Raw genomic sequence first — 19,867 nt, forward strand, 5'->3', positions numbered from 1 at the left:
TTCTTGCCATTTCCTTCTGGCTTGGAGCATTTCCATTGAGAAGTCAACTGCTAACCTTACAGGGGCTCCCTTATATGGTGTTTCCTTTTTCTCCCTTGTTGCCTTTAAGATTCTTTCATTGTCTTGGAATTTTGTCATTTTAATTATGATGTGTCTTGAAGTGGGCCTCTTTGTTTTCCTCTTGACTGGGACTCTGTGTTTTCTGGATTTGTGTGACTTTTTCTCTCATCAAATTAGAGACATTTTCCATCATTACTTCTTCAAATAGGTTTTCTATCTTTTGCCCTTCTCCTTCTCCTTCTGGTATCTCCACTATATGGATATTATTACATTTTACATTGTCTTGCATATCTTTTAATCCTGCTTCATTCTTCTGGAGCCTCTTTTTCTTTTCTTGCTCTTTCTGGATGTTTTTTTTTTCTACTTTGTCCTCCAACTCACTGATCTCATCTTCTGCTTCATTGATCCTGCTTTTGATTCCTTCTGCTGTGTTCTTCAGTTCAGAAATTGCATTCTTCATTTCTTCTTGGGCTGTGTTGATAGTTTTTGTTTCTTTTTTCATATTGCTATTGTGTGCAGTGAGTTCATTGTAGTTTCCCTGCAGTTTCTGGTAATTCTCTGTGAGCTCATTGAGCTTCCTGATAACCAATGCTTTGAAACTGAACTATCTGATAATTGAGTTTCTTCTATTTCATTTAACATTCTTTCTGAGGCTTCCTCATTTTCTTTCATTTGGGGATTGTTTCTATGTCTTCCTATTGTTTGTGAGACTCTTCTTGTTAGCCTCAGCTTCTTAAATTTATCTGTTCTGACTCCCTGGTTTTATGCTGTGAATGTCTATGGTAGAATACCTGTGAGATTCAGTGATGCCATCTGCTTAATCTTCCAAGCTCACTGGTCTAGGGCTATCATCCATGTTGGCTCTGTGTTTGTCTTTGAGTTTTGATTGTTGTTGGGTCTTTATTTGGTGGGTCCTTCCCACCAGCTGGTTAACTGAGAGTCACTCTGCCTACCACCTCTTGTATTTTGTTGTGCTGGTGAGGGCAGGTTCTGTTGAAGCTGGTTCTTTATGTGTACAAGGTTTTGAGGATTCTCTCCTGCTCTTGTTCAGTTGTTTGTTTGGGGTAATTTAGTTGTATTTCCAGATAGGTCCTGCATTGAGGTTAGTGTGCCTTCCACTCCCTCCTTCACCTTCTTCTGTTGTTACCTGTTGGTGGTTCCTTTGTTGTTGGGTTTCTTCTTCCAGTGGGTATCCTGGAAGTGCTCCTACCCGTGTTCACTGCTCCTACCCACTCTTTTTTGTGATCATTTGGAAGGGTAAGGCAAAATGGTTTAAGACAGCAGGATAGTATTCTATGATATTTACAGTAGCAGCAAGTAGGGAAGAGCGAGGAGATCCTTTGGCTATGCATATTGTTAACCGTGATATTCCACTCAACTAGCCACTCTTCAGAAAGGATGGAGAGAAGATAAGACTCTTGTTGGGGAGGGAAGAATTGTGAGTTGGATCTAGAAAGCAGTGAGGTTGTGGGAGGTCAGATTCTGAGGTAAGGTGAGAGTAAAGGATAGTAAACAGGTGTAGTGTGTGAAAGAATAGAGTTGAAAACTACAGTAATAGCTTTCAGGAAACTGTGAAGTGAGCTAAGGTCTGGGAAGGGTCTTGTATACTATTTACCATTGTATGGAACAGCTATTATTTACAATAATAATGGAGCAACAATCATATTACAGAATCTATGTGATCTGGATAAGAAGAATAAGATATATAGGACCTTGAGTAGTGTGCTAATGAAACACAAGTGACATGAAGGACAGTAAATTAACAATACACTATGAAAGAGACCAAGAAAATCTTCCAAACAATACGATTTAACCAGCCAAGCAAAGAAGACTAAACAGAAAGAAGAGGAATACAAAAATACTAATAAAATAAAAGATGTACGAATAATGAAAAACAATACAAATATGCAATAACTTGCAGGTTCTCTGTAATAGCAAAGTGAAATTTGTCTCATTGTCTCAGCTGTTGGGATGACCCCTGTTTGGGTCCAACTCTGGTCTTTTTACAGTTCCAGGACTTTTTGTCTCAGTTGTGGGAATTAAAGAGGAAGAAGGAGAAGGAGAAAAGGAAGAAGAGATAAAATGGGAAAGAAAGGAAGGAGGAATAAAGCAAGAAAGAAGCAAAGAGAAGAAAAAGGAGTTGAAAGATAAAAAATAATAAAAATAATAAAAATAAAGAATTACTTTAAAAAAGGGAAAAAAAAGCCTATTGCTGGCTTCAATCTGGCCAAACTGGTTTTGCTGGTCCTCCTGGCTAGAGCAGGCTGAGGGGTGACTGGTTTTGCTTTTCTTTCTTCCTAATTCCCTGTCAGTCAGCCTCCAGCTCTGCTCCCCAGCAGCCTCTGGCCCCTCAAGTTCAACAGTTCAGGTGTGCACTCTCCCCAGGGTTAGAGGTGTGGGCTCAGGGCCTCCTACAGAGCGCACTCTCTCTGGGTTGCGGGGCCCATGCTCCGCCAGACCACCTCCAGTCCCTCAGGTTCAGGTGTGCACTATTCCCAGGGCTACAGGGTTGCTCAGGGCCTTCCACGCCATGCCCCCAGTGGGGAAGAGGCTGGAGCAGCTACTGCAGGAGAATTCCTCAAACAATGTCTTTTTTTCACTTTTTCTTTTTGAGAAATTCCTCCTACTCAAGCCTGCCACTCTGTACAGAGGCCTGGTCTCTTACACAGCCCAATTCTCCAACCAGACCAGGAGTATTTGGGTCAGGGCCAGTCAAGGCCCAACTCTCAACTCTCCCCAGCCAGTGTCCACAGGCTCCGTGGTTGTTCACAGGCCCTATGTGTTTGCCACTGAGTCCTTATTTCCCTCTGTGCAACTTCAAGCAATCAGATCTCTCCCAGTGCTGTTCAAATCATGTTTGGCAGGAGAGGTAGCTGTTGACCTGGCTGTCTCCAGCTGGTGCCAGGCTTGGGGCTGCTGCTGCTGCCCTGGTCCCCGCGCTGGTCCCAGGGACCTTACTGTCCTGAAGCACTATCTTTACTGTCTGGTTTTTCAATATCCTCTATAATTTCTGGTCTTCTATCCTCATATATGCTGCGGTACTGTTGGCTGTTTGCTCTGTTTCTCCATAGATCAGTTAAGTTTTTCTCCCATGTGTAGGGGGAAGTGGAATATGCTCCCTCCTACCTCAATGCCATCTTCTCCTTAGTCCTCCTCTGGTTTTTAACTAGAGTCAGTGTTCAACAATAGACTTTATTGGTCACATCTTCTATCATTATTTTGCTTTTAATTTTGTTTCTTCTTAGCAAAGTCAAGCACCTCTTAAAATATTTTAATTGAGGGGGGATACCTAGTATGATGTTATTTCTTTGTCTTAATTTATTGGGGTGACATTTGTTAATAAGATTAAATAGGTTTCAAATGTACAATTATATAGTACATCATACTGTATGTTCATCACTCCAAGTAAAGTCTCCTTCCATAAATTTTTATTCCCCTTTACCCTCTTCTGCCTTCCTCACTTTACCTCTTGTAGCCACTATGCTGTTGTCTGTGTCTATGAGTTTGTTTTGTTTTGCTTAATCCCTTAACCTTTTTCACTCAGCCCCACAATCCTTCTCCCCTGTGATAACTGTCAGTCTGTTTTCTATATATGAGTCTATTTGTATTTTTTTGTTAGTTAATTTTGCTCATTAGATTCCACATACAAGTGAAATCATATGGTATTTGTCTTTCTTTGACTAGATTATATCATTTAGCATAATGCTCTCTAGGTCTATCCATGCTGTCACAAAAGATAAGATTTCATTCTTATTTATGACCAAGTAGCATTCCATTGTGTAAATTCACCACAGCTTTTTTATCCACTCGTCTACTGACGGGCACTTGGGCTGTTTCCAAATCTTGACTATTGTAAATAACACTACAATGAACATAGGCATGCTTATATTCTTTTGAAATAGTGTCTCAGGTTTTTTCAGATATATTCCCAGAAGTAGAATCTCTGGGTAATAAGGCAGTTCTGTTTTTAATTTTCAGGAAACTCAATACTGCTTTCTGCAGTGGCTGCACCAGTCTGCATTCCCACTAACAGTGCATGAGGATTCCCTTTACTCCATAATCTTGCCAATACTTGTTGTTTGTTGATTTATTGATATAATCATTCTGAGAGGTGTGAGGTGATATCACAGTGCACTTCTCTGATGACGTTGCACAGCAGAGGAAACCATCAACAAAATTAAGACCTTCCGCTGAATGAGAGAGAGAACATAGTCACCAATGGCACATCTATGATGTTGAGCCTCTTTTCAAAAGCCTATGGGCCCTCTGCATGTCCTCTTTGGAAAAGTGTCTGTTCAGGTCCTTTGCCCATTTTTTAATTGGATTGCTTTTTTTTTGGTTTTGAGTTTTATACGTTCTTTATAAATTTTGGATGTTAACCCCTTATCAGATATATCATTGGTTAATATGCTCCCCAATTCAGTTGGTTGCATTTTCATTTCGTTGATGGTTTACTCTTCTGTACAAAACTTTTTAGTTTGATGTAGTCCCATTTGTTTATTTTTTCTTTTGTTTCTCTTCCCCTGGAGGTAAATATCAGAAAAAATATCACTATAATAAATGTCTGAGATTTTACTGCCTATGTTTTCTTCTATGATTTTTATTATTTGAGTCTAACATTTAAGTCTTTAATCAATTCTGAGTTTATTCTTGTGTGTGGTATAATAAGGTGGTCTAGATCTGAACTCTTAAATATTCAAAATATGTTTCTGGAGTCTTTACATATGATCAAGGTCTTAGCCAGACAGCCACGCAACCCACACTGTACCCTTTGCCTTGGAACCTGCCACCTTGGCTCTCTTGGCTCCTGGTTTCAGTGTCACTTGGGAAAAGTCTGCTGCTGAGAACAGGCTGTTCCTTTACTGATGATAATAATCTTGCTATTATTATTTGGTCTGTTTGGATACACATAGATTTCAGTGTATCATTTTCTTGATAATCAAGATTATCTGCAGAATAAAGTTAGGGGTAGATCTTGGTTCAGTAATTCTCTCTGATCACTTTGTTTCCATCTAATCTCTAGACTTCATTTGCTGTTTTACTTTCTTTTGTTTTGGCTTTTCTTTATAAAAGCATTTTGTAGACCTCAATTGTACCTCTCTGCCTCACTCTTTCTCTCCCTTTTTTCCTTTCTTCCCATCCTGTCCTGAGAGTCAAGTCCTGGTGGGGCCTCACTGCCAGCAGCCAGCAGCCTTTGTGTTGCCCCACAGGCATTTGGTGCCCATAAATAAGCAGCTCCACTCTTTCGTTCCAGGGAATTGGTGTTTCTTTTGCATTGCAGAAGTGAGAAAACCCATTAATTTTCAAACAGATGTATGCAAATACATTTATTAATATAGGAAATAGGAAAATCAGTTATTGCTTCCTTTATAAATAATACAGGCTTAAGTTTTAAAGATATTACTTTTGCTAAAATGCATTAGACAGCTGTGAAAAAATAACATTTTTCTTTGTGGTAATATCTTTAACCAGGTTTGTAGCACTAACAATATTTCCTATGTATATATCATTTTTATTTAATACAGGTAATCTTTTTATTACCAAATCATATTGTGTCTCAGGAGATTACCATCAGCACTCATAAAAGCTGCAAAAGGAAAATGGGATGACGAGGAGGCATCAATCTCCACCAATGTGAGACTTGAGCTGCAGATTAAATATGCAAAGCTCTTAATATGTTTCAATGAGTGACTTATTAGGTGCAAGTTTATTTAAAAACACTCTACCTCCATCTTGATTACATTATAATTTCAATCAAATGGTGGACACCATCCCTCTGATGTCAACCAAGAGCAGAGTGACCTTAGAGGAAAGCCGCATCTTTAAGCTGCCCATGTACTGTGTTTGGTTGGGACAACAGGGAGAAGTAATTGAGTCTCTTGGTGTCCCTGTCCCTATGCAAAGAATGACCATAGATCTTAATGGATCCTCAAGTCTGACTTGAAAAACTGACCAGACTCCATGATGCTCAGGAGTGGCTCACCTCAGGTGTGTGGCAAGGTCTCCCTTTTTAGAAGCAGCTGAGTCCCCTTGTCCCAGATATAGACTAAGTTTGCCCAGGCTCAAGGGTTCCCCAGTAAGCTGGAACACAACAAAGTATGGCCTTTGAAGTTGCAACCATGGATTCAACCCCAGTTCTGCCACTAATTGCTCTGTCAGTAAACTTTGAGGAGCCTGCTTTCTGGTCTGCCAAATGACAGCATTAATTCTTTCCTAATGCACCTGCTGTGAGGACTGAGAGAAAGCATTTCTATGTGTACAGTGTAACAGCACAGACAAGGCTCCTGCCTTCTTTACCCTTTGTCCATATGCAACTGCACGCATTTTACTTAGGTACACAGGGAAAGGGAAAAGTAGGTTTACAGTTGTTCATATGGAAAATAATATGATAATTAGTCAGTAATAATACAAGAAAAAACTGTTTCATGTTTTTACAACTATAAACCTACTTTTGTCCCACCCTATATACTGAGAAGACAACTCAGACCACTAAAAAGTGAAGGGATATGAGAGGAGTGAAGGAGGAACTGACTTTTTGTGTTTTACCCCTCTGTTCTTAAAGCCACATGTGCACTCTGCAGAAGCTGACAGAAGGAAAGCAAGTCCTGGTTGAACAAAGGCTCAGCTTTCATGGTACATCAAGGTTTTCCTAGGGTGTTCCTAAGCTTAAGTAGACCCAAAGCTCAGTTTCAGAAACTCTTTCCTGGAGCTTCTCTGCCCCCAGCATCTTCATTACTCCCACTGGAACCTTTCTGCCCTCCCTGATCACTAGGACCACTAGATGGATGAGTAGAGCAGGAAATCAAAAATCCCCTTGTTTTACCTATTCCAGTTGAAGTTGCCAAGTTTAGGACTGCATCAAGGTGTATGGAAATGGTCCTTGGGACCAAGGCTGCCCTTGGATAGTGCTATAGACATCTTTATACAGCAGGGTCCCATCCCTGGAGGGTTGGCCTGCCTCAGGCTCTCCATCCTCAGACATGCTCTCTCTTCTCAAGGCTGCTATGTTAAATATCACCATGCTAGGTTAGATGACCCTGAGCTAATCTTCTTTCTTCCACCTCTGATCCTTGCCCTTTGCTTAGAACACTCTAACTTCTCTGTCACCAGGCTTGCAGATTCACCAGGAGTCCACTTCTCCAGGAAACTTCCCTTGACCTTCACGTAGAATGTCTGAATTGCTCTTGGTCCTGCAGTTGGTTCTTTGGACCCTATCTTTGTTTCTGATTCTATAGGTCAAGCATCTCTGGTCCTGCAGAGGTGGCCCTTAGTAAATGTGGGGATTGGTCAGACAAATGACCAAAGTTTTTCTTTCTGATCTGCCTCTTTTATTGCAGTGATTATTTATGCATTCTCTGTGGAAGCTCTTAGTGTAAGTTTCCAGAGAGTGGTTGAGTGAACAAATGTCTGAAGAAACTATCACACGCATGCATGGGCCAATGAATAAATATGTGTGGGGGGATGAATGAGGAGTTCTAATGGCAGGACCCTTTTCTCAGTGACTGAAGGGACAAATGGAGGCCCACATAAGCTTGAACTTGGGTGCCGCACAGCCTGAGTTCTCACCACAAGCAGCTGATCATGTTGGCCCTTTTTCCTCACAGGGTGGAAACTTCGATGTGGCAGATAGAATGTTCCACAGCGTAAAGAATGCATGGGAGTCAGCTTCCAGAGAGAACATGAGTGATGTCAGGGAGCTGATACCGGAGTTCTTCTACCTGCCTGAGTTTCTGACCAACTGCAATGCAGTGGAGTTTGGTGAGTGGAACCCTGGGTGAGGCCAGCATAGGTTCTCTTTCTCACAGTTCAGGGCTAACTTTGTCAGTCAGTATCTTGGCTGAGCAACTAACTACACAGGCACTTCATGAGACCTTTGCAGTTGTAAGAAGCTTCCACTGGGTGGCAGCACCCAATGAAAAGGTGGGAGCTGAGGAAGCATGCTGGGCCTAGGCTACCAGAACTGCTCTGAGCCACAGTCCCACCCATGACCCCTCTAGGCCTTCACCTGCAGTGAAGAGTAGCTGGGGGGCAACACACCTGCTAACAGCCAGGTCTGTCACTGCTCCACTGTGTCACCTGGGGCAAGACCATGACTACCTCTGGTGCTGTTTCCCTTTGTGTCCCACATATGTGTTAACTTGGACTCTGTGAATGAGACACAGAGATGCAGTCAAGATAAACTGCTGGGTGGCATCCAAGGGCAGTTGTACAGGTATGCTGGTGACTCCTCTTTTTTTCATCAGGCCTCACCCCAGGATGAACCATACCTTTTCACTGATTGCTTGAGGCTCATTTCATATCAGAAGGCCCAGTGAGCAAGTCCCCTTGTGGCTGTGTATATACCTCAGGAACCTCTACTGCAAATGTCAGCGTGACTTGTAGAGGGGTTATTTGGGCAGAGCCTAAAGCAGGGCATGAGCAACTCCACCTAAGACAGGGATAGACTCACCCACCCTGTGAAGGAACTTATGAATGTTACCACCACATAGCTGGAGGCCCAGAACTCCCCTTCCTCCATGTCCTTCTTCCTTCAAACAGCACATTCCAACATATACCTCAAATGAAGCCAGATATAGTCCTAGGGGACACAAGTGAAATGATTCAGCCCCTACTCCAGGAACTAACCTCTTGTTTGCAGCCAAAAATACCTGTGAAATGTTTAGAACATGGTTGTTCCCAGTGAGTCTGATCCCATGGAACTTGGTGGGCTTTGCCATGTTCAGGTTCTTACATATTCATGTACACCAGGGATGAGAATGGAAAAGTACAAAGGCAAGTTCCTATGAGGCATTGTGGTGGGGATGGTCCAAGAAAGGATTAAGGGAACCAGGAACAATGGAAGCCAGAAGAGGGGTGACCAGCCGGCCTCATGAGGGGAGTACTGGGCGATAGTACTCATTCTGCCTTGGAAAGGAAGGTGAGGCTCTATGCAGAATTGGACTTAGCTATAAAAATGGTGCACATGCCAAAGACTGGGTGCCCCCAAGAAGGTCAAAGAAACCAGGGGTTATTGAGCACCTAATTTATGAAGGAACTTTTTTAGGCACTAGGGATTTAGTTGGATATCCTGGAATAGTTTGACCTGAAGGTGTTTATATTCTGTATAGAAATGGGGGAAGGGAATGGAAAATAAACACAAATAAATAAATGAAATACTGTTTGATGCTGAGAAAGTAGGAAAATGGTTTGAGAGTGACTCAGAGGGCCCTGTGTTAATTCTGATCCCCAGGAAGGACCTGCCTAAGGACGTGATGGGTGAGCTGAGAATGAATGATGAGAAAAGCCAGTCCAGGCACAACCCCGTAGGCCACAGAGAGGAGGGGAAGGTTTTATTTCAGTTGTACCATGAAGGCTCTGGAGGGTTTAAGCATGACTATAGCTAACGTTTGTTGAGCAACTTTCATATGCCTGGAAGTTATTATAATGTTATATGTATTTTCTCTTTTAATCCTCATACCATCCATGGGAGGTAATAGGTGAGGAAAATGAATCCCAAAGCCATTAAGCAACTTGCTCAAGGTTGTGCAGCTAATGCGCAGGAGAGAAACTCAGGTTTGAATCTACTCTGCGTTTATTAGCAGGGGTGTCCAACCTTTTGGTGTCTCTGGACCATACTGGAAGAAGAAGAGTTATTTTGGGCCATATGTTCAATACATTGTGACACATAATCACAAAAAAAAAATCTCATAATGCTTTAAGTAAATTTGTGATTTTTGTGTTGGCCTGCATTCATAGCCATCCTGGGCCATGTGTGGCCAGTGAGCCACTGGTTGGACACCCCTGTTTCTGGAGAGGCTTCCTCTGAAAACCAAGTTGTCCTCACTTTAAAAATGGAGAGAGAATGCATAAATTGTACAACTGAATGAAGATTCAATAGGACTATGTGTGCCAAGCACCCAGTATAGTGACCTGGCATCAAATTAGATGCTCAAAAAAGAACAGCTTTCATTTTTATTGTCATTATCTCCTTGTTTTAGCACTGTATGGAAAGCACCCCAATGAGAAAGCATGGAATGGTGGGAGAGAAAAGTACAAGTAATAATGACATTACAGTCATTTTATACAACTTGTAGATCAAGCACAGATACTGCCTGAGAAGCAAGGGGGTGCTTTAGGGAGGGGTCATAGGTTTAGAGGGTTAGAGTGTGGGACATTCCAGACAAAGGAAGCAAGAAGCAATGTAGCCCACGTAGGACACAGACTGCAGCTTGATCTGCATGGAATAAGTAGTCCTGGATAGCACATTGTCACATGCCCTAATTCCTAGCCCAATTTTGGCTCCCATTTACACGAAACCCTGCTGTTTCTCACCCCACTCAGGCTGCATGCAGGATGGGACAGCACTGGGGGATGTGCAACTGCCTCCCTGGGCTGATGAGGATCCTCAAAAATTCATCAGCCTGCACAGACAGGTAAGTTGATCAAGGTCATGACAAGGTGCCTGGAATCCTGAGTAAAGACTTCAGCAACCCCCAGGGAGACTTTCTGTGTAATTGGAGGCTACCAACAAGCACTTCTGAGGTTCTTATATCTGGAGAGCCCAGGGAAAAGGCTGGGCCCCATGCTCTCTGTTGGCAAGAAAATGCTTATATTCTGGGCTTTTTAAGAGCTACATTAGGCTTTGACCTTATGCCAGTGTTCTGTGTAAATCACTTAAGGAAGTAAATTCAGATTCTTGTTGGATACCCTCAAGGGCAAGTCAGTACCCTTAGTCAGCTCTAAAGGCAGAACCATACCCTGGGCCACACCCTGGACTCCAGCCCCCAAGAGATCCCCAGTGACCAAAGGATTTACCAGGATTGGAAAAGACTTGGCTTATTACCCAGAAAGGCTCATGTAGATGGAAAGCAGAGTCCATTTTGGGGTACATATGCTGGATAAAGTACCTGTGTTAGCATAAACACATGAAAATACGTTCAATATCATTAGTCATTGGGGAAATATACATTAAAACTACAATGAAATGCTCCTACACACTCAAGAAGATTGGCTAAAATTTAAATTATAAATAAAACCAAGAGTAGGTGAAAAAGAGTGTGGAACAACTAGAATTCATCAGACATGGCTGGTAGGAAAAGCAAATAGCATAACCACTTTGAAAAAAACAAAAAACAAAAAAATGTTGGTAGTTTCTTACAAAGTTGAAGATGCACTTAACATATCATATCACCCAGAAATTCCACTTGTAACTAGTTGCACAAGAAAAATGAAAATGGCTCCATAGAAAGTATGTACATAAAAATTCATCAGTTTTATTCATCTTAGTAAAAAAACTGAAAACAATACAAATGTTTATCAACCAGTAAAAGAACCAAATAATACATCTATACCAATGGAATAGTATTTAACAATAAAAAGAAACAGATTGCTAATACATGGAGCAACATGATGATTCTCAAAAGCACTGTTTTAAGCAAAAAAAAAAAAAAAAGCCCAAACCCAAAGCTATGTACTATAAAATTATATTTATGTAATATTCTGTGAAAAGTATAACTGTAGGGACAGAGCTCAGGTCACTGATTACTAAGGTCTAGAGTAGGAGTGACAGCAGAGGAGTACAGAACTTTTGAGTTTATGTAAATGCACTATATTTTGATTATGGTCATGGGTACATGACTACATACATTTGTCAGAATACATTGAAGTGTATATTTAATATAGGTGAATTTTATTATATGTAAATTATACCTAAAAAAAAAACTATGGAAGGCCCGACTACTAACAACAAAGCTGTGTTTTTTCTCTGTCCTGATTTATTTCCAAAAAGAAAATTCTCCCCTGGTTTAACTCTGTCTTGCCTCTGAAAATTCAGTAACAGCACTCATCCCTCATAGATTCCACTGGTGGTTAGCACTTGGGCCAGAGATGAACTTGACCTTCAGGTGACAGCAGTCCTTTACCCAGATGTTCTCAGACAAGTTCTTGGCCTGGAATGAATGAGAAGGCTCACTCTACAGGCATGACTACAGATGACAATGGTGTAGTGGGAAGCCAGATAACCAAACAATCACAGAGTAGTAGGGAAACTGTATCTGAAAAATGCTAGAAAGGTAACACAGAGAGTGCCATTAAATATAGGTTAGAGATTTGACCCAGGGAAACTGGATAGTAATGATAACAATGGCAGGAACTCTTTTGGAGGAATGAAGATTGAATTGGAGTGAATTAGGATGTTGATGATCAATGTCAGTAAAATCATCAGAATATATACTTCTGAAAAAACTCTCCTCCATAAAATCAATAAAAATAATGGAAAAATTGTCATAACAAAATTTTTGACCCCTGGGAATTTGTCAAAGGCTTGTAACAATCAGTGGAATGTTCCATCAAGGAAAATGGCTGAATCTTGGTAAGAATAGAAAGACTTGTGGTGTTTTAACTCGCACTATTTCCAGTTCTCCTCACCAGCTCCATAGTAGTCTTGAAAACCAACAGCCTACAATTACAATAAAAACCAACAGCCTGGGAGTCAGTGGTGGGGGGAAGAATGGTGTTGGAACTTCTTCAAAGAACCAGACCCAGAGAACTGTCATTATTTGACCTGTCTGGTGTTCCCTGAAAGACCCCACTTGGAGTCTGCCTAGTGCAAATAGCCTTTCTTTAGCAGCATTTGTTAAAAACATTCAGAAAAAAATAACACAGTGGCTGCTAGAGGCAGTAGATAATAATTGGCAAACAATATATTTTTTAATTTTTTTATTGATTATGCTTACAGTTGTTCTATTCCCCCTTTCATTCCCCTCCACCATACCCTCCCATCCCCACCATTACCCCCCCTTTAGTTTATGACCATGTGTCTCAAGTCCTTTAGATTCTATATTTCCCATGCTATTCTTGCCCCCCTTCTATTTTCTATCTACTGTCTATGCTACTTATTTTCTATACCTTCTCCCCCCTTCTCCTCCTCCCACTCCCCTGTTGCTAACCCTCCTTGAGATCTTCATTTCTATGTTTCCACTCCTGATCTAGCTGTCCTTTTAGTTTGCTATTGTTTTAGGTGTGGTTGTTAATAACCGTGAGTTTGTTGTCCTTTCACTGTTCATGTTTTTTTAACTTTTTTTTCTTAGGTAAGTCCCTTTAGCATTTCATATAATAAGGGCTTGGTGATGATGAACTCCTTGAATTTGATCTTATCTGAGAAGCACTTTATCTGTCCTTCCATTCTAAATGAAAGTTTTGCTGGATAGAGCAATCTTGGATGTAGGTCTTTGGATTTCATGACTTGGAATACCTCTTTCCAGCCCCTTCTTGCCTGTAAGGTCTCTTTTGAGAAATCCACTGACAGTCTGATGGGAACTCCTTTGTAGGTGACTGTCCCCTTAGCTCTTGCTGCTTCTAGGATTCTCTCCTTCATTTTAATTTTGGCTAATGTAATTATGATGTGCCTTGGTGTGTTCCTTCTTGGGTCCAACTTCTTTGGTACTCTCTGAGCTTCCTGGATTTCCTGGAAGTCTATTTCCTTTGCCAGATTGGGGAAATTCTCCTTTATTATTTGTTCAAATAAGTTTTCCACTGGTGGCTGTGCCTTTCCCCCTTCTGGTACCCGTATAATTTGAATGTTGGAGCGTTTAAAGATGTCCTGGAGGTTCCTAAGACTCTCCTCATTTCTTTGAATTCTTGCTTCTTGATTCTTTTCTGTTTGGCTATTATTTGCTTTCTTCTGGTCCACTCCATTGATTTGAGTCCCAGTTTCCTTTTCATTGCTATTGGTTTCCTGTGCAATTCCATTCATTTCAACTAGTTTCACCTTCATACCCGCTCTGACCATGCCCCCACATACAGCATCACAACCCAGCGACCTGGGAGTCCAAGGCACCGCTTCTCACACTTAAAGGGTGCGAACAGACCAAAAATGGTGCAAGAAGATCTCAAAGCCCCAGAACCTATAGATCTAAGCGATGAAGAAATAGCAAAACTCTCAGATGCACAGTTTAAAACACTGGTGATCAGGATCCTCACAGAACTGGTTGATTATAGCCACAAATTAGACAAATATATGAAGGCAAACAATAATTTTAAGCTAACTATAAAGCTTTAGGAAAAAGTGGCAAATGAGGTGTTTATAGGAGGCCTTGAAAAACTTAAAAATATCCCCAGAAACCCACAAGGACAAATATCTGAAGGGCTGTTTTATGCAGAAGGTTGTGCTCACATTCCAGAAAGACACAAAGACTTTATGTTCTCACTTCTAGTTGCCATTGAGGCTGAGGGCAAGTAGGATTTGAAGGCAAAGGTAGAGTTTCTAATTGCCTGGCTGAACATAGAAACCATGCCCTATCATGCACAGAAAACCCTTTGGCAAAGACTGAGAAACTTACTGGTTTCAAGCATACAAATAAATTTTTACCCACTTATCAGATGATCATTAAACTAACAGAGTAGAAACTTCAGTGGTCACATACAACAAAAAAAATACAGACATTATAGAGCTAGTTCAGAAAAGTTACTAGACAAACAACCACAACAAGTTCTGGGGGCAGGGGAAAAATTGATTTCCAGAATTGCCACTTCATATTACTTAAAATGCTCAATATTCCATAAAAGTTATAAAGCAGGAAAAGAGAAATAAAGTATGGACCATACAAAGTGGGGTGTGGTGGGGGAGGCAGTCAATAAAACCATACCCAAGGAAGCCTAAACTTACTAGACAAAGACCTTACAGCAGCTACTGTAAATGTTTCAAGAACTAAATAAAACCACGTCTCAAGTATTAAGGGACAGAGTGATAATTACAATTCATCAATAGAAAATATCAATAAAAAGATAAAAATTATAGAAAGTAGCCAAATAGAAATTGTGAAGTTAAAAATTACAGTAACTAAAATGAAAATTTCAGTAGAGGACATTAATAGGTTTGAGCAGGTGGAAGAGAGAATCAACAAACTTGAAAGATAAATCAATTAAGATGATCAAGTCTAAGAGAAAAAAAGAGAAATTAATGAAGAAAAATAAACAGAATCTAGAGACCTGTGTAACACCATCAAGCTACATAAGGAAGCTACATAAGGAAGTACCAAAAACAGAAGAGAAAAAGGGACAGAAAAAATATTTGAGAAAATAATGTCCAAAATATCCCAAATTTGTTGCAAAGCATTAATTTATACATTCATAACACTAAAGAAACTCCAAGAAAGATAAACTCAGAGATCCGCACTCAAGAACAACATAAACTGTCAAAAGATAAAGTCAAGAGATACAAGCTGGTGATGAATTAGGTGGAAGTTATAATCACCTCCTCCCAGAACCAAATCAAAATGACAATTAAATTATAAAACAATCAACCTGAATAACCAATTAGAAACTAGCTGAACAAAAGTCTTATAACCAAAGATATACAAAAGACTGATTGAAAAGGCAGAGATGTAAAAAAGGCTGAACCTGCATCCATGTACAGCAGTTGAGAAACTGTAGGAATATCTCAGCTGCAAAAGTTGCTCCTAAGAAGCGAAGTATCCCAACTCCAAGCAGAGCTCCCCAAACCAGAACACCAGTGCTAGGAAGAGAAGCCTATATAATATCTTGCTGTGAAAATCAGTGAAGATTCTGTCTGCCAGTGTGAGGCAGAAAGCGCTAGACACTCAGGCACTCTTTGAAAAGGTTAACACAAAAAACTGTATTTGCAGACACTCATCCTGGACTCCAGCCCAGGAAAGGCAGCTCCAAGTAGACTGGAGTCATGCAGGAAAAGAATGGATAGTGTAGCTCTGGATATAGAGCTGAAGGGACAGCCACCATTTTCTCTGTGCTGAGACCCTCTCCCACACTGCCCACAGATACCATCAATCCTGAGTTGACCACACCCCTCTATATTAATTCAGCCTGGGAGGAAATGCACTAGTTCTACCATCCTGACTACCAGTTGTCCTGCCTGCTATACTTGTGCCCAGTTGAGGAATCAGCTAGCTGTAGCCAGGCTGGGCTTGTTGCAGTCTTTCTTGGAGTGTTCTCAAGGAGGTTCAAGAAGACTCAGGGGTTGTCAGAGATGCATAGAGAAAAACTAAATGGAGCAACTCTAGGGAAGAGCCGTTCTTCCTTCTTCCCCACTGCCCAGTAGGCACCATACCCCCTCCCCACAGCACTGGCCTGGGCGGATGCACCAGCCCCACCCTTGCTACTACCTGTGGCTCTGCACTGCCAAGCTTGAAACATTCAGAGGAGTCTTCTAAATTCAGCCAGACTGGGACCAGGCAATCTTTCTTGGAAGGCTCTCAAAGAGGTCTGGGCAGACTCGAGAGACACATGGAGAGACTGTGTTGTGTGTCTTTTAGGCAAGGACCATTTTTTTCTGTGTGACTCAGCTGGCACCATCATTCCTACACAGACTGAAAAGTTTCCTAACCTGGTGAAGAAAAAAGGCACACAAGTCCAGGAAGTTCCAACAGCCCCAAACAAGATGAACCCAAAGAGGCCCACATTAATACACATGAAAATTAAAATGACAAAGGTTAAAAACAAAACAAAACAAATGAAAAGAATCTTAAGCAGCAAGAACAAGACACTTAGTTAAAGACAGGAAGATCACATAAGACAGCTTATTTTCAGTAGAAACATTTCAGGCCAGAAGAGACTGGTACAAAATAAAGAAACTGATGAAAAGCAAGGACAAACTAACCAGGAAAGCTATCATTTAAAATTGAAGGAGAAATAAAGAACTTTCTAGATAACAAAAAGCTAAAGTCTGTTATCACCAACCCAATATTATAAGAAATATTAAAGTAAAAAGAAATAAGAAAAAGAGAAACATAAAACATATAGTGGGAATAAATATGTACTCATCAATAGTCACTTTAAATGTAAAAGAATTAGAATTTGGGGGGAGAGGCAAGATGGTGACGGAGTAGGACGGAGCAGATTCCAGTTCCTTGTACACAAGGGAGAGAAACCCCTGGGCGGAGGAGAAGCCAGCAAGCCAGCAGTTGCCCAGCATATATGAAAATAAGGGACCAGAAATCTCTATGGTCACAGAGGAACCAGACAGTAGGGAGACAGCAGCGGTAGAGTAGAGTCTCCGGGAGGGAGCAAAGAGAGGAACAGCAGGGAATCTGGGGGTATACAGTCTGGGGACCAGTGCTCAGCGCACAGCGCCCCTTGAGGAACGCTCAGCATTCTGGACCAGTGACCCGTGCAAACCCCTATTTTGGATTTGTCTGGAGGCTGCAGCCTCCCAAAACAAAATCAGGAGCTGAAGGGATTTCGGCTGGTGCATGGTTGGGGGGCCAGTGCCGGCCAGCAGTGTATCTGGGCAATTGCCAGCAGGCTTGCGCCAGTGCACTGAGCTGCTCCCTCCCTAGGATTTTGCGGCTGGGCCTGCCAGGGGTCCCAAACAAAGACAGGAGCAGAAGGGATTTCAGCCGGCACACAGTTCGGGAGATCAGTACACAACCTACAGCACGCCTTGACCTGCGAGCGTTTTGCTGGCGCCCAGCCCTCAGATGGCTCCCAGCTTTCAGTTCATCTCCTTCGGACTATCTGGAAGCCATGGGCCTGCCTAGGGGTCCCGGGGAAAGAGCTGAGATCCTCAACTCCCTCCCTTTCTGGCCAAGCAAGGTTGGCTCTCCTTGCCAGGAGAGACTTGTTTGCTAGAGTTTACAGAGAGGGTGCTGAGGACTCTGTGCTTGCCAGTGGAGATCTGATAGGTACAGTGTGGGGCTCTGAATCCAATAGACACAACTGCCTGGTTGGCTCCACACCCAGCCAGGCAGCGAACCCGAGGTTAGGCAGAGGGCCTGGAGCTTCCCCACAGAACAGGGGCAGGTCTGTGCTCTGTGTTTGATGCACTGGGAACCAGGCAACTGGGCCAGCACAAGCACCTGCGAGAACCCTGCAACCCAACCCACAGCGGTAACACACACACCCCCACCCCACCCCACCCCCCACCCCCGGGGAAAAGAGCACTAAGAGGAAGTCCTAGTTCCCCATTGTAGGGAGCTCTGGATAGGCGCCAATGGTCTGGCTCCTGAGAGAGGGTTGGCAGAAAAATCACAACAATACACCCTCAGCCAACTGCAGCCAGAAAAACCGGTTTGGCCAGTTTGAAACCAACAAGCAACTTTTCCTTTTTTTGTTTATTTCTCTCTTTTCTTTTTTTTTTAACTTTTATCTTACTTTATTTTATTTTATTTTTTCTTTTTATTCTTTTCTTAACTTTTCTTTCTTTTTCCTTTCCTTTATCTTTTTGCTTTTTTAAAGTAATCTGTTATTTCTTTTAAAGTTTATTACTGTTTTATCTTTTAATACTTTTGTCCTCTTTTTTTGGATTTTCCATTTTATTCCTTCTTCCTTTCTTTCCAAACTTATCGCTCTTTCCTCCATTCCCCTACCTTCCTTTTTTCTTCCTTTTATTTCTTTCCTTGTCTTTTCTTTCTTGTACCCACAAGAGACACAAACAACTTGAAAATACAAAAAGGCCAGAGCTGGACTCATAGAAGAGGCCTCCCAACAGTAGAGTCAGAGAGACAAATTGCAATTCACTGGAGAAAAGAAGCCACAAGTTGCTGTATATTAGAGTAGGTGGAAGCAGAGAACGATAGGATAACCGAAACAGACTGCACCACTGAATTTCACAGGCATTCCACAACAAAAGTTCACACTGTAAACCCAGGGAGTCAAAACAGATCAATCTAAGAAGCTGAGGCTAACGAGAAGAGTCTCACAAACAATGGGAAGACAAAGAAACAATCCCCAAATGAAAGGAAAGGAGGAACCCTCAGAAACAATGTTAGATGAAATAGAGGCAAGTCAACTATCAGATATTGAATTCAAAGCACTGGTTATCAGGAAGTTCAAAGAGCTCACAATGAGCTACCAGAAACTACAGGGGAGCTACAATGATCTCACCTCAATCTATATCAACATGAAAAAGGAAATGGAAACTATTAGCAAGGGCCAACAGGAAATGAAGAATACAATTTCTGAATTGAAGAACACAGTTGAAAGTATTAAAAATAGAGTCAATGAGACAGAAGATTGGATTAGTGAGTTGGAGGACAAAGTAGAAAGCATCTCGCAGAAAGAACAGGAAAGAAAAAAGAGGCTCGGAAGGAATGAAGAGAGATTAAGAGAAATGCAAGACAATATGAAACATAATAATATCCAAATAATAGGAATACCAGAAGGAGAAGAACAACAAGAGATAGAAAACGTATTTGAAAGAGTAATGAGAGAAAACTTCCCTAATTTGATGAGAGAAAAAGTCACACAAATCCAGGAATCACAGAGAGTTCCAATAAAGAGAAAACCAAGGAGGCCCACTTCAAGACACATCATCATCAAAATGGCAAAATTCCAAGCAAAGAGAGAATCTTAAAGGCAGCAAGGGAGAAAAAAGAAATAACATACAAGGGAGCTCCAATAAGGTTAGCTACTGACTTCTCAATGGAAACATTCAAAGCAAGAAGAGAATGACAAGAAATATTCCAAGTAATGAGAACCAGAGGCCTACAACCAAGGCTACTTTACCCAGCAAGGCTCTCAATCAAGATAGAAGGCCAAATAAAGAGCTTCCAAGACAAAAGAAGTCTAAAGAATATGCTTCCACCAAACCAGCCTTACAAGAAATACTAAAAGGTCTGCTTTAAGGAAAGGAAGGAAAAGAGACAGACAGAGAGGAACACAGGTACAAAAATGGCAATGAATAAGTACCTATCAATAATAACCTTAAATGTAAATGAATTAAATGCTCCAGTCAAAAGACACAGAATAGCTGAATGGATAAGAAAGCATGACCCACACATATGCTGCCTACAGGAGACCCACCTCAGGATAAAAGACCATCACAGACTAAAAGTGAAAGGCTGGAAACAAATTT

At 41.4% G+C, this 19,867-nt stretch overlaps 1 protein-coding gene across 4 annotated transcripts in view; it reads left to right on the forward strand.

Annotated features, from left to right (window-relative positions):
* WDFY4 (WDFY family member 4) overlaps positions 1-19,867 on the forward strand; it is a 362,573-nt gene that overhangs the window by 309,010 nt on the left and 33,696 nt on the right. For all 4 annotated transcript variants that reach the window (XM_053667357.1, XM_053667359.1, XM_037167947.2 and 1 more), the window contains exons 52-53: positions 7,665-7,818; positions 10,381-10,472. In XM_053667357.1, coding sequence (XP_053523332.1) covers positions 7,665-7,818; positions 10,381-10,472 — 246 coding nt within the window. The remainder of the gene's footprint in view (positions 1-7,664; positions 7,819-10,380; positions 10,473-19,867) is intronic.

This window comes from Artibeus jamaicensis, unplaced genomic scaffold (assembly GCF_021234435.1).
Source record: "Artibeus jamaicensis isolate MK-2021 breed Jamaican fruit bat unplaced genomic scaffold, CSHL_Jam_final contig_468, whole genome shotgun sequence".
NCBI lineage: Eukaryota > Metazoa > Chordata > Mammalia > Chiroptera > Phyllostomidae > Artibeus > Artibeus jamaicensis.